We start from the raw sequence: 21,957 nt of genomic DNA, 5'->3' as shown, positions 1-21,957 counted from the left end.
ATGGCTTTTCTAAAGCAAAACAGTATTTTCAGTGTGATTGTATATGTATCTCTTACTCAATGAAAAACAGTTTATTTATCTTTCTCATCCTCAGCAACTGGCATACTATCTACACCTATTAGTACTCAATAAACATTCTAAGAATAAATGGTTGACCCCTAGTCTTATCAGGAAACTCTCTGAATGACTAATAGTATGCTACAGTAACAGAATCAGAAAAGCTTATTTGAGATCTATTTTCACATTAAATTTTAAAGCATAAAATCTATCAAGTAAAAGTCAGGACATGCAATTTCTATTTTTTAATATTCATTTGCTATTAAGTAAATAACCGATATGAAAAACTGAGCTGAAAGAAGGAAAAACAGTTGAGAAGACAATATATGGACTTATTAAAGATTTATATCCCAACTGATACTGGAAAGATTTTCAGGTAATGACACTACTGCTTAAGAACTGTGTACAAGTTTTACAAAGACCAACATAAAATATATTTTAACTTTATAAAAGTTTAGTCATTACAAAATCTATCCACTTATGACTATTTTCTTGGCACTTTACATTAGGAAACCATACTGGGATAAAGAAGCTTTTGTTAGCCAGGCGCGGTGGCTCAAGCCTGTAATCCCAGCACTTTGGGAGGCCGAGACGGGCGGATCACAAGGTCAGGAGATCGAGACCATCCTGGCTAATATGGTGAAACCCCGTCTCTACTAAAAATACAAAAAAACTAGCTGGGCGAGGTGGCGGGCGCCTGTAGTCCCAGCTACTCCGGAGGCTGAGGCAGGAGAATGGCGTAAACCCGGGAGGTGGAGCTTGCAGTGAGCTGAGATCCAGCCACTGCACTCTAGCCCAGGCAACAGAGCAAGACTCCGTCTCAAAAAAAAAGAAGCTTTTGTTGATGCATCTGCCATTATTCCCTACCTTCTAACCAAACCAAATTAATATATGAACAAAATTCAATGTATTCTCACATTTTGGGGTAGTCCACATTAAATCCCATGGAACCTGCAACTCTTCTCAAGCAGTTCAGAAAGCTCTCAGCAACATATTCAGTTCTGTCACTACATAAAATCAACCAGGTATTCAAAGGCTGTGCATTTAAAATTTTGCAAGTTCGAATATCCTTGGACCAATCAGCAGCAGACACAGGTTGACACTGAGAAAAATAATGACCATGAAAGGATTGAATAAATTTATTCAAAGATCAACTAAATAAACACAGTGTGAAGATGGCCACCATTTGTTATAACTGTGTAACACAGTTTGCTATTCAGTCTTAAAACACAGATGCAGGCACTGCACATCCGAACAGAATACATGTGCTTTCTGGGAGTGGAAGCACCTGAGCATCATCCCAGCTCTTCCAGGCACTGGTGGCAGAACCTTGGAGGTTCCTTTCATCTCATGATTCTCTGTGGTGCGCAGAGAATGGTGTCTGATTCAAAGATCTCTGAGGTTCCCTTCCAGCTCTGAGTATCTATGCCTTTATTAAAAATGATTCAGGCAAACAGCCTGTATTGTTTTATCTTTTATCTTTTGAAGTATCTAAATATCTCAGAGAATGCTGATTATCGATACTCTGGGTCATCATAATAAAACTAACACGCCCTACAGAACAGTTAAGATTATATATTAAGCTAGGAGTAGGTACACCTAGAAGCAAAGATGAAGCCAGGATGGAGGCTCCTTTCTCACTCTCAAAAGGTGCCTCATGTGACCAGGAAAAATAGGTTTCCTGTGTTGAAGAGGGGGAATGTTAGCCTGCTTCCCAGACCCTCTGCTTATATCCCCAGACTGTAATTGAATGATGCCTTTGGCATAGCAAGTGGGGAAGATCCACTGTTAGAATTAAAAGGGACCACACTGTATGCTCATCTCCTGCTACTTGAAGTGCTATCAAGCACTACTTGACCAGCAGCATCAGCATCGCCTAGAAGCCAGTTAGAAATGCAGAGTCCTGGGCACCACCCCAGATCCACTGAATCAGAATCTGCATGTTAACATGTCCCCCAAGTGATTCACATGTACACTAATACTTAAGAAACATCCCGGCCGGGCGCGGTGGCTCAAGCCTGTAATCCCAGCACTTTGGGAGGCCGAGACGGGTGGATCACGAGGTCAGGAGATCGAGACCATCCTGGCTAACACAGTGAAACCCCGTCTCTACTAAAAAATACAAAAAACTAGCCGGGCGAGGTGGCGGGCGCCTGTAGTCCCAGCTACTCCGGAGGCTGAGGCAGGAGAATGGCATAAACCCGGGAGGCGGAGCTTGCAGTGAGCTGAGATCCGGCCACTGCACTCCAGCCTGGGTGACAGAGTGAGACTCTGTCTCAAAAAAAAAAAAAAAAAAAAGAAACATCCCAATCTTCTTGTTTTACGGACTAGAAAGCTGTGGCTAAGAGGTTATGAAACCAGTTGGCAGCAGTGACAGGTTTAGAATGCCGGTCTCCTGACATGGCAGCCAGGGCACTTGCAACCAAGCACTCTGACTTCTCTGACTTCCAATCATTAGCCATCCTCATGATGCCTTCCACTGGCTGGGCTGGATTCAGCTCCAGGGGTCCACCTACCTCAGCCTGAGAGCAAAGGAGAAGGGCTAGCTTTCCATCAATGGCTCTCTCTGGAACCAATGTTCACTCCTGTCCATTAGAGCATGAAGAGAGTTGTAGTCCTTCTGCCCACAACACTTCTTCCTGCTGCTGTCTTATGGGGCTGGGAGGAGACCCAGGACAATGTACCCTGAGACTTGTGAACTTTTAGTTCATTCAGTTCCTAGGAGCTAATTTCAGAAAAGCAGAATGGGCCAAGAAGTTGATGACATTGTCATCTTAGACACCTGCTACCTCCAGTGTATGAGTTCTCCTGTTTTAATGCCCTTTCTCCTATGGACACCAGTTTTTACACCAAAAGAATGCAAACAAATAAATAAAAATGAAAGGCTCTAGGAAATATGATTTTGCATATAGAGCTTATGAGACAGATCATTTTAAGTACATAAGTCCTTCTTTACATGTGGATCTGCAACTGAGCTTCTCTTTACTGACCTGTCACCAAGATCCTAATGGGAGTCTTCATTCTAGTACTTTACAATAAAGTTTTGTTTTGTTTGTGTTGAAAAACAGTACTTCCTTAGGTTCTCCAATGAGAGTTTTTGTAACCTGGATAGATTATTGTAAAGAAATGACAGGCCAGGCATGGTGGCTCATGTCTGTAATCTCAGCACTTTGAGAGGCCAAGGTGGGAAGACGGCTTGAGCCCAGGAGTTCAAGACCACCCTGGGCAACATAAGGAGACCTGATTTCTACAAAAAATACAAAAATTAGCTGGGCGTGGTGGCGCATGCCTATAGTCCCAACTTCTTGGGAGGCCGAGATGGCAGGATCGCTTGAGCCCAGGAGGTTAAAGCTGCAACGAGCTGTGATCATGCCACTATGTTCCAGCCTGGGCAACAGAACAAGATCTATCTTAAAAAAAAAAAAAAAACACAGATGAAAAAAACCCCCATTCTACCAACATGATACATTCATTGTTCAGTTGTATCAGTTAGACATGCAGGTTTATTACACCAAATAAAGGCAAGAAGAGAGCCTTTAAACATGAAAAGAAATGCAACTGGTTTTTTAAAGTGGGCAAAACTGAGGGGGAGAAGAGATAATGCATAATTTTTGCATAAAATATTAATAGGTTCATTTCTTCAACAGAAGTCTGGAAGTGGCGATGATTTGTCTCTTCAGGTTTCCAAATGCCTCTCTCCCCAAGTACTATGTCTGGGGCTGGGTTCTGTGCATATTTCTTGACTTTCGTGTCCATTGAGCAGTGTTTTATTTTGAAAGATTAACATACACAACTGACATAGCAACTAAAAGTCCAGTTTTGGTATCAGAAAACAGTCTATTAGAACTAATGTTCACCAGTTAATAGAGTTTCCTCAGATGACTATGGCCTTTTTTTTTTTTTTTTAAGAGCGATGCACCATGCAACAGAAGATGGGTATATTTTAATTGCAATGATTTGAAATACCATCTTCTGACTAACCTAAATCATGTCCACTGGGTGCCGCTAAGTCCATGCAAGTAAATTCAGATTGACAAGGAAACCACAGGGGATCTGAAGTCTTAGGATAAAGAGATGGAAGTACATGGCCAAACCAAATATTATAAGCACACAAGCCACTCTGGCCAATGCACAAACTTACACATATTCAAGTAAATACTTTTAAATGAAAGTAAAATCACAGCACTTACTATGTGGTCTTGCATTAATATTTTTTCTGAAGGCACAACCCGGCCAGTCAGAGATATCTGGCTTCCAAAATGCAGTCCCCAGGTCTCTAGTTCAAAACGAGCATTGGTGTTCCTGTTGATAGAGTTGCTTTAAATCATTAAAGGGAGATATATTTACAACTTACTGAATTAGGGGCTGATTTTCTGTGTCTTCAGGATTCCTGGCTTCTAACTCTACTCAGCATATTTTTTTCCCTGCTTAAAAGAATTATGGGACAACTGTGCTCATTTGGGATGTTCAGGAATGGGAAAAGGATTCCAGTGGGAGTACAGTGGTTAGAAAAAGAAGCTTTCGAGCCAGACAGACCTGGGTTTAACTCCCAGCTCTAACGTTTAATAATATATGACCTTGAGCAAAGTATTAATCTTTAAGGCCTTGGTTTCTTTACTGGCAAAATGTAAGGATAATAAAAGTACCTACTTCGTAGGGTTGATATAAAGATGAAATATGATAATACACAGAAAGTGCTTACCACAGTCCCTGGCACATGGCATGTGCTCAAAACCTATGAGATATTATCATTCTTGATAACACACTTGTTAATAAAGAGATACTTTGGAGCCAGTGGATGTAGAGATGTCTTTTGTGAATATCTGAATTTGTTGGGTTGAGAGTCAAGGAAGGACGATAAAAGAAGGGAATATAAGAATTTAAGCTTCAGAAGATTCAGGGTCTTCCTATTACCCTGTCTATCCTATGAGGAGAATATTAATATCAGCAATAATAACACTACTTTCAATTGTGTAGTACTTTCCATTTATAACTTAATAAGCTTTAATCATAGTTGATGTTTTAGCTCATGGGAGTATGATATATGATAAACTTCCACTGAGCCATAAGCTCCTTGAGAGCGACAACTACATATAGGACTCAGCACAGTAAGCCAGGCATTTGCAGGACATGGAGGAGACCCCCACGCTTTTGTTTCCCTATTAAAGCTCTACCTCTTTTATTAGGGGAGCTCCAACCTCTTCACCACTGTCTCTCAGGAATAGCTCACTATTTCCACCTCTTCAGATTATGTCTTCTCTGGTCACACTAATTCCTTTGAGTTAATTATTTTGCTTCAGATACTAACTGCCCAAGATGAGATGAGTGAGGCCATCATTGGTCAGGAAATGGGGTGAGGAGGGTGGTATTACTGAAAGATGGCAGATAGATGCATCAGGAAGATTAATCCACAGTCACTATAAGGGAAATGAATGAGGAATCCCTTCTGAATTCGGTGTAAGTCTGAGGGATGTCCAGGGTAAATGACGTAAAGTGTATCCATGAAATAAAAAAACGATGAAACCACTAGCATGATAATAGAGGTCATGTTTACCATACAGAAGTGTTTGAGAAAAACCCTGAAGTGAAAAGAGCAAGTTACAAAACATGATGTATAGTACTACACCATTTCTCTTTAAAAAAAAAAAAAGGATTATATGCATTTGCAAAGTCTGAAAGAATATTACTAATATAATAATAATTGAATTAATTATTAATTCAATTGTGATTCACTCATTTGTTAAATATTTACTGAGTAAACACACATACACACTCTTTTCTCTCTCTCCTTTCTTTGTGCTATGGAAATTTCCAAATCCTCCAAGAGCTAATACTACTTTAAAAAAAATTTTTTTTTTAAAAATGACTGTTGATCAGCAATATAACCCAATAGAAATACAAAGCAAGCTACATATGTAATTTTAAATTTTCCAGTAACCACCTTAAGAAGGTAAAAAAGTGACAAGTGAAATGATGTTTTAAATATATGTTATTTAACCAATCATTTCTAGGTGTGTCACTGGCCACATTTCAAGTGCCTAGCAGCCACACTGGATAGTTCAGTTTTAGAGGGTCAGAAAGGAAAACCAAGGAGAAGCTCAATTTTCCAATCACATGTTACAGCAAACTGTCATAAGAACTGAAAAACAGTCTGATAATCAGATAGGCAGAACCAGATGGCACAAAGGTATATCTCAAATTTAAAAGGCACATAGTGGGGTTTTCCTAAAGTTCAGTCTGCTAAGGCCATTGTATTAAAAGTTGAGCATTCCTGACCCTGAATACTGGGGGCCTGGTGTTTTTCTGGTTGCTTTGTTTGCTTGGATGTTGTTGTTGTTGTTTACATTATAACCTTTTTCTTTATTCAACATTTTATCCAGACCTCAATGTATGAAACAGATGAAAGCAGGGCATGCAGGTAAAGTGAGTGTTATTCCTAACAGCATGGCTTCTCCCAACTCCATTCAACCCCTTAGTCCTGAGACATCTCACATGAAGGGCTGTGGACAGCACAATTCAAAAGCTCCTTGCTCTCAATCAATACGAATGAGACATTTCCTTCAAGGAATACAGTGTTACATGGACCATCTAATACTAAAAACTCAGCCCCAGGCAGGATGCATGCGGTGATCTAGTACCTCTGGATGTTGTCCACAAGCCTGGCCAGGCGCTGCTGCCGGCCCGAAGGAGGGAGACGTGTCTTTTCAGCCACAGCCTTCATCAGCTGGAAATTAGAGGTTGCCTGGTCAGTCAGCCCTATTAAATGCAAATGAAGACAAAGTGAGAAAATGAACATAAGCAACTCAGTCCATCGCAGGCCCAGTTTAAACCTTTCCGCTTGAATGCATTCACCATCTGTATAGCACAACCAATAGAAATGAAAACCACATATGTCATTTTAAGTTTTCTGGTAACCACGTTAAGAAAAGTCAAAAAAGAAACAGACAAAATTACTTTAAATAGTGTATATTATTTAGCCCAGTATATCCAACATATTATCATTCCAACATGTAATCAACATAAAACACTTATTGATGAGGTAGTTTCCTTCTTTTTTTTCATATTAAGCCTTTCAAATCTGGGCTGTATTTTACAGCATACCTCCTCTCAGTCTTTTGGTAGACCTAGTTCCAATTCAAGTGTTCAAAAACTCATGTGCTACTGGCTACTATATTGGGTCCTGCAGACCTACAATACCAGAACACCATTAAGAATGAGCACCCCTTAGGCTGGGTGCTGTGGCTCACACCTGTAATCCCAGCACTTTGGGAGGCTGAGGCAGGTGGGTCACCTGAGGTCGGGACTTTGAGACCAGCCTGACCAACATGGAGAAACCCATCTCTACTAAAAATACAAAATTAGCTGGGAATGGTGGCATTTGCCTATAATCCCAGCTACTTGGGAGGCTGAGGCAGGAGAATCGCTTGAACCCAGGAGGCAGAGATTTCAGTGAGCTGAGATCATGCCATTGCACTCCAGCCTGGGCAACGAGAGTGAAACTCCATCTCAAAAAAAAAAAAAAAGAATTAGCACCCCTCCCCTCAAGGATTATATCCTCATTAATCTTTCTTCCTTTTCTTTTTCTTTTATTTCTTTCTCTTCTCTTCTTCTCTTCTCTTCTCTTCCCTTCTCTCTGTCTCTCTCTCTCTCTTTCTCTCTCTCTCTCTCTCTCTCTCTTTTTCTTTCTGACAGTCTGGCTCTGTCACTCAGGCTGGAGTGCAATGGCATGATCTCGGCTCACTGCAACCTCCACCTCTCGGGTTCAAGTGATTCTTCTGCCTCAGCCTCCTGAGTAGCTGGGATTACAGACATGCATCACCATGCCCGGCTAGTTTTTTATTTTTAATAGAGATGGGGTTTCACCACGTTGGCCAGGCTGGTCTTGAACTCCTGACCTCAGGTGATCCGCCCACTTGGCCTCCCAAAGTGTTAGGATTACATGCATGAGCCACGACGCCCGCCCTTCTTATTAATTTTTCTAATGGCAAAATAGATATATACGCATCATAACTGACTCAAGGAACACACAAATGCAAAATGTGGAAAGTCTTCCCTTCCTAGCCCTAACCGTTAGTCGAAAGAACACTGTTAAAAGTGCTTGAGGGGCCGGGCGCGGTGGCTCAAGCCTGTAATCCCAGCACTTTGGGAGGCCGAGACGGGTGGATCACGAGGTCAGGAGATCGAGACCATCCTGGCTAACACGGTGAAACCCCGTCTCTACTAAAAAATACAAAAAACTAGCCGGGCGAGGTGGCGGGCGCCTGTAGTCCCAGCTACTCGGGAGGCTGAGGCAGGAGAATGGCATAAACCCAAGAGGCGGAGCTTGCAGTGAGCTGAGATCCGGCCACTGCACTCCAGCCTGGGTGGCAGAGCAAGACTCCGTCTCAAAAAAAAAAAAAAAAAAAAAAAAAAAGTGCTTGAGGCAGTTATTCAGATTTTACTGTGTAGTGAGGATTATATTACAAAAATTCATGCAAAAAGAAAGTAAGGATCATTCTGGCACCGATCTACTGATATACCTGAAGAAAATCTAAGTCATATTCCTTCCTATACTAGTAAATTCAAATAATGGCAAAGAGAAACTTGGTTTTAGGATGATATCAGGGGGTCTATTTTACATCAAAGTAATACATGGAATACACGAGATAAAGGAAATAGATTCCAAAGGGCACTCGATTCCCCCAACATGTCTCTATTATTGAATAAATTACTTAAAAGGCCCATCCTCCATGGGTTAAATCAATGTCCTGGCATTCAGGTAACTTAAAGAGGGTCTGCCCACTGCCAAGCATCAGGGGCCTGTATCCAGGAGCCTGACAGAGGTATAAAACACAAACATTACCTGTTAAAAAGCAGAGCTCAGGTATCAGGTGGGCGAGCCGAGCCTCACCGTTGTCATTTCTCTTCCTCTTTAACAGACTAACAAGCATGGGCTGATTGAGGTCAGATACAGTAATATCATATTGCTATAAAATGCAAGATTAATGAGGCAAAAGTTAACGTGCAAGCACTGCCAGGTGAACATCCTTACATTCAACAAGGTGATCCTAACATATATAAAAATGTAACCAATCCCATGGTTACCTACTTATTGCTACTTTCTTCCCAGGACCTTTCTATCTGAGGGCCAGTTTTATTATTTTAATTATTTTTTCTAACACAACACCATTAAAAATATCATTTCCCTGCTGTCTCTCGGTTTCAGCCAGATCAGATTCAGAATAGACTCCAGCTGGTTCTATACATAGGTCAATGACATCACTGGGACTGACTCAAAGCCAGCATTTCCACTACTGATGACTGAGGCAGACTGCCCCACGCTTAACTATCTGGCTCTAAACATCTATATTCATTTTGAAAATATCTATACACAAGCTGGAGGCGAGTTATATTGAGACAATCTCAGACTTCACAAAAAAGTATGACTGTCCTTACCTTCTAGGATAGTAGGATGTTACAGGGAAGCAGCCCTGAAGTCTGACAAATGTGAATTTGATCCCCAGCTCCTCTATTTGCTTGGGCTGTGACACTGGGGAAGTGACTTAACTTTCCTTATCTATCAAATAAGGATAACAGTAGCTCACAGGCATCCTATGTAAACCACGAGCAAGGGGTCTGATTTATAATGAATCCCTGGCAACTGTTAGTTCATATTCCTCTCCCTTTGCCACCCTAAACTTCAATTTCAGCATTCTCACCTTGGCAAAAGCTCATTTACCCTCCAGTGACAGAGGTTACAACGAACACTCGTTTCCATTATAATTTGATCCACATTAGTGACAGAATAACTGGAATTATAACGTATAAAATGCCTGGGTAATGTGACACTAACATCAATAATCACAATTAAAGAAGTTAAATGTGAGCATTTCTCTATTTCAAGAAAAACTTTGTCATTAAAATAAAAAAACGAGTCAAGAATCTCATTTGAAAGCAGCAGGTGCAACTGATGCTATGGCTAAAAAGCTTGGAGAAGCCTTTATCAAGTGAGTTTGCATACATGACTCCATTAATTTAGAACACATGGTGTGCTTACTGTGTTCCAGAACAGCAGTGGATAAGAAGATAAAAGTAAAAGAGGCACAGTCCCTGCCTTTCTGCATAAATACATTATCTACAAAGCGAGGTCCACAAGAAGCACAAACAATGCATAACGAAGCACAATAAAGCACAACAAACTGATGAAAGAGATATTATTATTGTCCCCTTCACAGATGAAAAAACATTGAAACATTAAGCAATCTTTCCAAGGCTCCATAAATGGAAATTAGCATAGCTAGGATTGATCTGTTAAGACTCTGCTTGTTATACCACTCAGTACCGGATCCCCGGGCTGGAGTGGGAGGGGCAGGGAGGAAAAGGAGATGGTGGTAGTGACACAATTATGGCTGGCAAATCAGGGAAGCCTCCATGCAGGTGAAGATCAAGAGAGGACCTTGAAGAAAACATGGGAGTATGGAGAGTCTCAGGTAACAGCTCCAGCAAAACGAAGGCATCTTCCAGGAAGAAGGACTCTAGCTGCAGCATGGTCAAGAACTCTAGCCGCTAAGCTGCTCCCACAAGGTAAATCTGACCCTTTCTCTTGACCCAATTTTCTTAGCATTTGAAAATACTTTGTATGATAAGATAAAATAGAGAAATATAAAGGTCAATATCAGGATGTCTTCCACTTTGAAAACTGACTACATAATAATTGAGTCTTTCCTGGGACAGGGAGGAGGGCATACTAGAAGTTGTCACAGTGTTCTTTCTTTTCCTCCCTAATTACAATATCTATGCAGTGAAGCACAACTCATTTCAAAAAACAGTGACTGGGATTTTTACCATGATTCCCGTTTCAGAATGTCACAGGTCCTAAAATACTTCTGTTTAAATGAACAAATTTAATCATGCAAGAAAGAAGCCCAAATGTTTAACAAACTGTGGGTTTCATAAACACAGAACACATTTTATGCACAAGATGCTTTGCTAGATACTATGCATCAAGGATTAGCCAAACGCCATCCTTGCTCTCCAAGGAGTATGTGTTCAAGAAGCAATGTGATGAATGCACAGGTACTTAGAAAGGAGAACAGCTTGCTCTTCTATGTGTGTGACAGAAAGCAAAGCCAGAGAGGACTTCACACTTGGCCTTGAAGCTAGGATTTGACCTAGGGGTAAAGGAGAAAGGTACAGCGTGGCTTTCTGCAGATGCCTAGTGAACACATGCAAAGGCTAAGGAAGGTGTAGGCCAGTGAGTGGATGGGGGATAAACGCAGGGGGTGCATAGTAGGGATGCTGAGAAATATAAGAAAGAAAGAGGGGTCCAAACTATGCAGTACCAGAGAGGAAGAAGCAGAGGATAGAAAAGAAGGAGCATGGTCTCCACTGTTCTCCCAGTGCTCACAAAGTGCAGGCACACTTCGATGCTCTGTGTGCATAATTATCTTGTTCGGTCCTTACACTACACCACGAAGGTAGACAGGTAAATTTCCTTTACACATGACTCTCTGGGTTTAGTGACTTACCCAGGATTACACAGTTGGAGCCAGACCATCTTACTCCAGAGCTTATGCTTTTAATCAGATTTCTGGGCAGCACTTCAGAAAGATCTCTCTGATGGCTGTGAGGATGAGGGATCACAGTGAGGGGAGAGCTAGGGCATAAAGAGTGATGGTAGGGGGAGGGGGATCCATGAGATGGCCTGCATTAATGCAGTGGGAAAAGGGCTGGAAAAGAGAAAATTCACGGATAAAGGATACAGAACTCATCTTGGTGACAAGTGAATGAGGAGGTTAACGTGAAGAAGAGGAAGAAAGCAAAATCATTCCTGTCTGAGCTATAGAATTTCCAAGGAGAAACAGGAATGGGAAAGACAATGAATTCAGTCCGAATTATATTAGTTTGAGATGCCCGCAGGGTATTCATGCAAATATGTTCTGGAAATGGAGATGAATATGTAATTTGGGAATGAGGGCAAGGCAAAAACACTATATTTGAGCCATCTCAAAATACAATGAAAAGGTTCTATATGAGGGAACCATGGTGAATAATGGTTCCTTTCTGGGGAAAGAAGGAGGAAAATGTCAAAGGAGACTAAGATAGAACAACCTTAAAGTAGTGGAGAGCCGCAGGGATGTATCCCAGGAGCCAAGGAAGGAAGAGATCAGTTCCAGCGGGTGGGAGAGGTCACAGGTATCAAATGCACTGAAAGCCCTTTAGGATAAGAACAGTAACTGAACTTGACCCTTCTAGAACTACTTCTAAAGCAGCAGAACTGGATACCAGACTGCTGAGGTTTCAGGAAGGAAGAACGGGAAAGGTGCTTGGAGCTGGTATAAATGACTTTCTAAAGTTAGCTAAGGAGAAAAAGAGAGCTTTTCCTGAAGGTTTACAATGATCAAGAAAGGGTTTTTGGTTTTGTTTGTTGTTTTAACCTGAATATTACTATACATTAAAGAGAAGGCACTTTCCAAAGGAATTGAACATGGAAGATGAGGGGCAGGGATAATTGTTGCAAATGCGATTAGAGTTTCCAGAGACAGCAACAGATTCCATCAATAGTTTCTTGAGGATCTAATATGCGCAAAGCACTGAGCTAGCCCTGGGTATCCAAAAATAAGGAGTCCCCTCCCCAGAGCTCGATGTCTAGGATGGGGCTCAGACCATTCGTGTGGTGCCTGTGATGACCTGATACAGGGAGGGGATCCTGGGAGGAATGCTATAGGGCTCCTTTGAGACTTGATGGCTGAGCTGAGTTCACAAGGGTGTCTAGCGTTCATCTGGCTGTCAAGGGGTATCCAGGAAGAGGAAGCAACATGTGTGAAAATGCACAGGGGAGAAACTGAGTCATGGAATCACAAGAGGCAATTACATCAGAGTCAGGCAAGGGAGCAGGGGAATGGGAAGAGATGAGGCTTTTTTTTTTTTTTTTGAGACGGAGTCTCGCTCTGTCACCCAGGCTGGAGTGCTGTGGCCGGATCTCAGCTCACTGCAAGCTCCATCTCCCGGGTTCACGCCATTCTCCTGCCTCAGCCTCCCGGGTAGCTGGGACTACAGACGCCGCCATGTCACCCGGCTAGTTTTTTGTAGTTTTTAGTAGAAACGGGGTTTCACCGTGTTAGCCAGGATGGTCTCGATCTCCTGACCTCGTGATCCGCCCGTCTCGGCCTCCCAAAGTGCTGGGATTACAGGCTTGAGCCACCGCGCCCGGCCGACGAGATGAGGCTTTAAAGGCAGGATTTGGCCACATCATAAGGAGCCTTGGAAACTCTGCTAAGGGGCTTACATGTGGTCCTAAGGCAATAAGGAGACATGGAAATGTATTAACGTTAGGAGCAGTGTAATCAGATATGCGTTAAAGGGAGATTACTCAGACTATAGGAAGAAGGAAACAGGAGATAGGATGAGGGTCAACAGGAGACCGAGATCGTGGGGATGAAGGAGAGAGACAAGTCAGAGAATCAGGTCAGAGGCAGACTCAGCCTACAATCTGGGGGACCTCTGAGACTTGGAATAAGTAGACTTCTCTGAGGTAAAAGGAAAGGAGATAGAGATGAATGAAGAAAAGTCCTACCTGCTTGTAGTAATCCACATAGGTGATCTCGGTGCCATCCCGCTTCTGAAAGGTGTGTGTGGGCTTCACTGACCAGTCAATGTCATCAATGGAGTACGTTCTGTTATTGTATCTGGCAAATATAAAAAGGCTTTAAAATTTTTTAATCATCTAACATAAGCAGCTACTTCACCACACTTTTAATTCAACACATAAGATAGACTCCAGAATGTCAGAAATTATGAAAACAATATAGCAAGACTATTCACTTTTTTTTTTTTTTTTTTTTTTGAGACGGAGTCTTGCTCTGCCACCCAGGCTGGAGTGCAGTGGCCGGATCTCAGCTCACTGCAAGCTCCGCCTCCCGGGTTTACGCCATTCTCCTGCCTCAGCCTCCCGAGTAGCTGGGACTACAGGCGCCCGCCTCATCGCCCGGCTAGTTTTTTGTATTTTTAAGTAGAGACAGGGTTTCACCGTATTAGCCAGGATGGTCTCGATCTCCTGACCTCGTGATCCGCCCGTCTCGGCCTCCCAAAGTGCTGGGATTACAGGCTTGAGCCACCGCGCCCGGCCGACTATTCACTTTTTAAAAAATACTCAGCTCTTATCTGAAAAGGGCATTCCTTAATAATTTCATAAACAGGAAGACTTCTGTCCACATTCCAACAAAACCTGTGGGGAAGTCCTTAGACTTCCTTAGACTAGTCTATTTTTCTCACTGATAGATACACTAATTTCAGGCAAATCATTCTGAAATGTTCACAAGCTGAAGCATTGCTCAAAACTTTCCCATTATCTTCTCAGATAATGGTGTCACTCAGAGCTTCTGACTTCCCAGGTAGTTTTTCTGATAAAAAAGCGCCAAAAGAATGCCAATCAACCCACAATGCTGGTGTCTTGCTTAACCTCCCCGCTAGGGCTGGCTCTTGGCAAAACTACAAAACAGGTTAGCTAAGATTACTCTAAGCTCCTTCTCCCCTTCAGCACTGTCCTCTCAGGATGACCCAGCCTAGGGGCAGAAACTACCACAGCAGGTTTCTCTAGAGCTCTTGATTCTTTGCAAGATGACTTTGAAATGTGATAAGCTAATCCATCAAGATCATGACAGGAGGATAAGAGGGTAGCCTTCTCATACCAAGTAGTATGGAATCCAGCCAGTCCCATCCCTCTGCTATATATCCCAGAAAAACAAGTTTAAGTGGAAATTCTAAGCCAGAATAGAAGGCTAACAAGTCCCCTAAAAGAAGTATTCTTGCAGCCGTAAAAAGGAACAGGATCATGTCCTTTGCAGGGGCATGGGTGGAGCTGGAAGCCATTATCCTGAAAAACTAAGGCAGGAACAGAAAACCAAACACTGCATGTTCTCACTTGTAAGTGGGAGCTGAACAATGAGAACACATGGACACGAGGAGGGGAACAACACACACGGGGGCCTCTCGGGGGATGGGGTGAGGGGGAGGGAGAGCATTCTGAAAAATAGCTAATGCATGCTGGGTTTAATACCTAGGTGATGAGTTGATAGGTGCAGCAAACCACCACGGCACACTTTTACCTATGTAACAAACCTGCGTATCCTGCACATATATCCCAAAACTTAAAATAAAAAATTTTAAGAAGTATTCTTGGACTAGCAGCAGTATATGGTGAGATTTTTAGTCCTCAGGAAGTCATCTAAATTTTCCGTGTTTAACTTGGTTCAATGTGCAATGAGGGCAAATTTTATATACATAAACCTAGAGGTTGCAAAGAAGTAAAATGTGGTCTCAACTTAAAAAGACTCCTGAATCTAATAAAGAAGGTGAGACATGGAACTAAACTTCTGTCCTTTAAAATGAAATAAAATGGCTATAACAAGGTAGCCATAAGCAAAGTGCTATGGGTGCAGCCCAGGGGAAGAAACTGAGTAATTCCAACTGAGTAGGCAAATGGGGATGTCAGAAAAGCTGGGATATTAGAATTGGGCTTTGTGAAAATTGAAGTTTAAAAGGCAGAATTTGGGGTAGGGAATCCAGGCAACTGAAGTGAAGTGAATTGAACTGAACTGAAGCAGAAAAGTGCAGAACGTTGGGGGTTAGAATAGAGTGGCATTGGGGGAAAGGAGGGTACAGCAAGTGAGAATTTGGAGCTACGTCAGCTTGTGGACCGTCCAGAATGCCACACAAGGATGTGTGAACTCTAGACAACAAAATAACCAGGTCTTCTAAACAGATGAGTAAACGGATTAGATCTGTGACATCGGGCCAATACTCCAACGCTACTTCTATTCCCAAATACTATCAATGATTGATTTCTGAAGAAAAGTTTATTTAGACACAGGCTTGTACCTTGTAAGGACAATGAGCCCCATTAGCTGCTTCTCACACGTCTGGGCGAAACCGGACAAGCCAGTTCTTTGACAGAGAGCAGTCATGAATTCCAGAACCGTCTCATTCCGGAGGACCTTGTAACTCACATCAGCGCTAAACAGGAGCTTGCTTTCAAAATATGATACAGAAATGGCAAACCCAGGCCAAAGGGATAATCTTTAAAAACAAAACAGAAAAAAAGGAATATTGTCAATGTTATACGAGAAACACAATAAAGATTTTTAAATGGTGATTTTCTGTTCTAATTCTCGAGATCTTAACAAGATAATTATTTTCTTTAGTTTGACTTCTTCCAGTTGTTGACTGAAATCTTTCTTTCAGCTGCAGTGTCTTTAAGCATACATTTAGAATAAAATACCTTACTGGAAAGCAGTTTCTCAGCCTTGGCACCACTGACATTTGGAACTGGATAATTCTCTGTTAGGACCGTCCTGTGTACTGTAGGATGTTTAGCAGCATCTCCCTGGCCTCTATCTACCAGATGCCAGTAGCAGCCTCCCAGCTGTGACAACCAAAAACGTCTCCAGACAATACAAAATGTTCCCTGAAGAGGGGGTAAATGCCCCTGCCTGAGAACCACAACTGTAGGAATAAGATGTCTATGGAGTGATCTGTCCTTGCAGGAAAACATCTAGGTTCAGAAAAGCACCCCAACTCAAAGGTGAGGGCAGTGGATAGATTTAATAATGAGATTAAGAAATACAGAAGTAATTTCACAAACAGAGATACAAGAGAAACTGGAACACAGCCTACAGTTTCTTTCCATATAAACTTAAAAATCTTGAATAAGAAGTTACAGAAATGACATGAAATAATAGACTAATATTTTAAAAAATAATTCCAGTTTATATTTTGTGGACTATAAGTAGTCACTGTGATACTAAGCCAGCCTCCAGGACAGGCATATGTGCTGAGCACCTAGGGCAGTTTAGTACAATCTGCACCTATGAGATTTTCTAATCTAGGTGGACAGAATAGTGACAGGGACGAACTGGATGCTTCATAGAGAGCCCATTGACACTCTGAATGAACATATGGAAACTCCGTCATTTTTCCTCCACCGGGCAGAAGGCCAAACACCCCACTCCCATTTTCTATCTTTTATGCACTTCTCCCTTTATGTATCTACGTTTGGGCTACCAGTTGCCTCTCTGTCTACAGTTTGACCACAGTATTTTTGAGAGCTAAATAACAACCAGTTGAAGACACAGCTGACCACTTTCCCTGAAGCCTCGAATTCCCAGTTTAGGGTAGAAATTCTGCAAGTGTTCGTAAGGATTCTATCCTTCACCAGAGTTGTTTGGTTGGCTTCTCTTTCTGACCCGTGCTGCCCTGACAATTTCATGTCAACCACCTGGCTGTGCTAACATCCTTTCAACAACAAAATGAAGCACCAACTATGTGTTATACCACAATACAGCTCATCCTGCTTTCATTATTACTTATTACACACAGAAAATTCAGTTTCTGAATTCCTTCTAGGATTTATGATAATTATCCATCACACTAATATAAGAAAACAAAGCTGCTAGCTTCACATTCACATGCACCATTTTATTCAAAAAAACTTGAAAGTTTAAAAAAACCATTACATTTCATATCACAGAGTCTCTCACAGGAGGCATAATGGTATAATATTGTATCATAAATTACATTGCTCGGCCGGGCGCGGTGGCTCAAGCCTGTAATCCCAGCACTTTGGGAGGCCGAGATGGGCGGATCACGAGGTCAGGAGATCAAGACCATCCTGGCTAACACGGTGAAACCCCGTCTCTACTAAAAATACAAAAAAAAACTAGCCGGGCGAGGTGGCGGGCGCCTGTAGTCCCAGCTACTCGGGAGGCTGAGGCAGGAGAATGGCGTAAACCCGGGGGCGGAGCTTGCAGTGAGCTGAGATCTGGCCACTGCACTCCAGTCCGGGCGACAGAGCGAGACTCCGCCTCAAAAAAAAAAAAAAAAAAAAAAAAAAAAAAAATTACATTGCTCACATTATAACAATTTTGGAGTAACAGAAAGTATAAATAAACCTACTTGTGCTGGGGAATTTCCACTGGCTCTGAAGGATTATAGAAGTTCCGTCCAATTTGGTACATGGACAACTTTTTGAGGATCCTGCAAGCATATTGTTTTGAATTTTTGGTAAATATCAGTCAGTAACAGTGTAATTCTAAGTTCATACCCTTGCTGAACATAATGTTAAAAATATATAGGAAATACAGACCTTCCATTCTCACAGCACTGCAAGGTTTAGACACTAAATATACATATGAATGTTTATAAAGAACTGTCACTTCTTCATATTTGAGAATACTACAACTGAAATTATCTTTATCTGTCTGGGTTTAGCTGCAATGACAAATATGTGGCCAATTAGCCATTATGGCTGCAGTAGTAACATTTTGGTTAGCTTAGATGGGGTGAGATAAGCCATGCCATGCCTTCAGGCCTTTTTGACCTCTTCTCTATTTGGGGATGAGGACCTTATTTCTCTTTTTTTTTGAAATGGAGTTTCACTCTTGTTGCCCAGGCTGGAGTGCAATGGTGCGATCTCAGTTCACTGCAACCTCCGCCTCCACGTTAAGCAATTCTCCTGCCTCAGCCTCCCAAGGAGCTGGGATTACAGGCAAGTGCCACCACACCCGGTTAATTTTGTATTTTTAGTAGAGACGAGGTTTCTATGTGTTGGTCAGGCTGGTCTCGAACTCCTGACCTCAGGTGATCTACCCGCCTCGGCCTCCCAAAGTGCTAGGATTACAGGTGTGAGCCACCACACCTGGCCGAGGATCTTATTTCTAATGAGGCTGCTCAGGCTCCCCAGGTGCTGCCAAATGACCAAGGCTGTGTCTTCAGGAAGTAATCCTGGTCACCTTAGGAATTTGACCTACATGGGGGTTTCAAGTCAGGAAACAAGCGTTCCAATTGTGATTCTGGCTGCCAAATGTCACTGAGCCTAAGCCTCCTTCTCTTAAAAATAAGGATTTTAATAGTACTTGCCTCAGGGTGCTCTAGTGAGGGTAAAGTAAGATAAAAGACAAGTGAAAGAACTTTCTCACTGAAAAGCATCTTCCAAATGTCAATATGCAAGACTGGCTTCTGAAGTGCTGATATGCAGTAAGCTGAGGCTCAAATATGACCAAAAGGTGATGGACAAGACATCTGACTAGAATTAGAAATCAGGACACGTGGGTGGGGGAAGTTCACTGATGTGCCCTTACGACTCAGGAAATCCCCAGACTTCCCCATCTTCATTCCTTCCAGAGGCCACCACTGAACAAAGGACTTGCCTGTAAGGTTTCTAACAAATCATCTTAATGATCCACAGCAGCAGCATGTAAAACAGTGGTTCTCAAGCTTCAGTGTATCCTAAAAATGTGAATTTTCAGGCCTGTCTGTGAACTTCTGTTTACTAACTAGATTCAGTGAGGGTCCAGGGAATATGCCTTTTATGGAGCTCCACTCCACCCCTAAGAAGACATAGGAGTATGTGATCCTTAGACCAGTCTGCAGAACACTGAAAAGCTGAGTTACAACCATGTAGATGCGGGGGAAAGAAGTGGGCTGAGGGTGGAGCCAGGGTAGAAAGCAGACAGTGATCTTCTTTCCTAAATTAATCAGCTAGGAGAAAAACAAAATCTTCAGTTTATTAAGTCAAACTTACTAAGTTTGCTAAATGAACTTCTAAGTCTGGGAAGAGACACAGAAAAAGAAGAAAAGGAAAAAGGTACCATCCCTGCTACCAGTGAGACAGCAATAATCCCCATATTATTTGTCTCAACTTAGGATAATACTGGATATTAACAGTTTGTGCCACTGAGTGGTTGTAATGGGCTCCGTTGCACATTATTGCTCATGTACGAGAAAGTACGTGAGAAATTGCCCTAACGGTGGCATCGCTGCTGGCACACTGCCTACAAAATGGTCAATTATTTTAATACCCAGGCTTTATGCTGAAAGGTATAATTAGCCCAAATTAAAGTCACGTTTCCAGTGTCTTACTTTCTGAAGATGATATTGAAGACCTGGATGCACACGGGAGAACTTGATGGCAGCTCCCTCTTCAGGGTGATAGTCATCTTTATAGTCTCACCTCTTTGAGTTTCACTTGACAATTCTGTGACCTGGGAAGAAGAGGTACTTAATATGCACCCTAGAAATTAGCCCCAAGTGTGCAGAATGCAGATATGATAAAGCCATCACAATGTAATATGCATTAACAAAAACAAAACCGCAGGTGTTAGTATATGAGTAATAATCTAATCATCACATAATGTTCAGAGGGCTTTTTTTCTCTGTATCTTGCCAGTCCTTAAAACAACACATCCCTTCACTCCCTAACTTCTTAAAGGAGAATTAAAGCCAGACTCATGGTTCAAAATTTGGTCCAAAGAGAGTTCCAGAGCAGTGGTTCTTGGTCTTTCTAGGGAGCGGGAGGGAGATGGGTCACAAATTACTTCGAGAGTCTGATAAAAGTTACAGATATTTCCCAATAAAATTTCACACACACACACACACACACACACACATATATACACACACACACCAAAACAGTGTACATAATTGTACCCATTTTCAGGGTATTCACTGATACTCAGAAGCCCACTAGTGAACTGTCCTGCCCATCCCAAGTTCATGGATTCCAGAGGACAGCCTCCCAAAGTCTGTTTATAATGCAGAAGAGCAGAGAACAAGAGAGAAGGAAAGAAAGGAGAGACGATAAATGAGATGGAAAGTAAACATGGGGAAAGAGGAATAAGTGGTGGAAATTAGAGCAGATCAGAAATCTGATTTTATAAATTGCTGAAAGGTCTAGAGAAATCCTAGAGTCCTTATAGCCTGGAACAATATATATTCTAGCAATATAATGAATGCATGAATATGATTCTATAACAGCTCCCACTAAATTTAAAGCTTCTTGAACCAGAAAGGACTCAGAATAGGTTCTTGAAATAAAGGAATATACGATTCAATCAATAAATATCGATCAATGATCATGGATTTTTCAAAGGGATAAGGAATTAGATAAAGTCAGCTAATCAGCAAGCATTTATGTATTCTGCCTCAACTTTCTACAGTTACAGTATGGATTTAACCACTTTTAGGTTGCATCAAGAATATAGGGCAGGAACCAGTCATTGCATGTAAACAAAGAGAAACTGATCTTTTCACAGGGATGTAAGATTTCATTGAGATAATTTCTTGCTTCAGATAAAACTGTACAGAAATCAGAGATGGACAGCTATAGAAAGAGCTCATCAACACTGGGAAAAATCTGTCAGACAGAAGGGATGCCCAGCTCTCAAACTGCTGCAGGGGCTTTGGGACAAAATATTAAGACAACTAAGGATGTCGGGATGAGTGGTTGAGGGGAGGTGGCAGCAGATGGTCTCAGGAACTGCATTTTCAACAACCACCTAAGATCAAACTCTTCAGCCCCCCTTGCATCTCTCCCACCAAGCACCCACTCCTCCTTCACTTCCTACATCTCTTATTGGACCTCAGACCCTCCAGTCCCCAGGCTGCTAACCTCAGAGTAAACTTTCACTTCTCCTCAATTCACCATCTAATCAGTTGGCAAGTCTTACTGTACCTACACTAGGAATGTCTCTGATCTATCTCAGCTCTTCCAATACCATTATTTACCACAGTGCTTAAGAGCACATGATATGGAATTGGATAGACTCTGGTCCTCTGCCTCTTATAGCTGGTGCGATGTGGAACACCTTTCCCCATCTCTAAAGTGGTACTGAGTCTAATTAAAGTCACAGGGTTGTGACGATTAAATGAGATAATGCGTTGATTTTATTTCCATCCATTGCACAGGCACTCGGGAATTCAAATAGCAGCACTTTGTATCTCTGTTCAAGCCCTTTTGACACCCTGCCCACACTATTTCAGTGGCACTTTATTAATCTTCACACCTCCTTCTGTAAACCATTCAATAGGATGTGATCAGATTAACTGTAATTTAACACAGCTGCCATGGAAACACTCTCTCAAAGT

At 42.0% G+C, this 21,957-nt stretch overlaps 1 protein-coding gene across 2 annotated transcripts in view; it reads right to left on the bottom strand.

Annotated features, from left to right (window-relative positions):
* Positions 1-21,957, bottom strand: part of PIWIL4 (piwi like RNA-mediated gene silencing 4) — a 53,385-nt gene that overhangs the window by 16,567 nt on the left and 14,861 nt on the right. For both annotated transcript variants that reach the window (XM_033207050.1, XM_033207051.1), the window contains exons 5-12: positions 19,954-20,075; positions 17,989-18,069; positions 15,916-16,113; positions 13,613-13,724; positions 8,900-9,023; positions 6,696-6,813; positions 4,248-4,359; positions 975-1,159 (exon numbers count right to left, since the gene is read on the bottom strand). In XM_033207050.1, the coding sequence (XP_033062941.1) occupies positions 975-1,159; positions 4,248-4,359; positions 6,696-6,813; positions 8,900-9,023; positions 13,613-13,724; positions 15,916-16,113; positions 17,989-18,069; positions 19,954-20,075 (1,052 nt within the window). The remainder of the gene's footprint in view (positions 1-974; positions 1,160-4,247; positions 4,360-6,695; positions 6,814-8,899; positions 9,024-13,612; positions 13,725-15,915; positions 16,114-17,988; positions 18,070-19,953; positions 20,076-21,957) is intronic.

This window comes from Trachypithecus francoisi, unplaced genomic scaffold, assembly GCF_009764315.1.
Source record: "Trachypithecus francoisi isolate TF-2019V2 unplaced genomic scaffold, Tfra_2.0 Lachesis_group8, whole genome shotgun sequence".
In the NCBI taxonomy this organism is placed as follows: domain Eukaryota; kingdom Metazoa; phylum Chordata; class Mammalia; order Primates; family Cercopithecidae; genus Trachypithecus; species Trachypithecus francoisi.
Note: the sequence above shows the minus strand (reverse complement) of the source record. Positions and strands in the feature narration are given on the sequence as shown.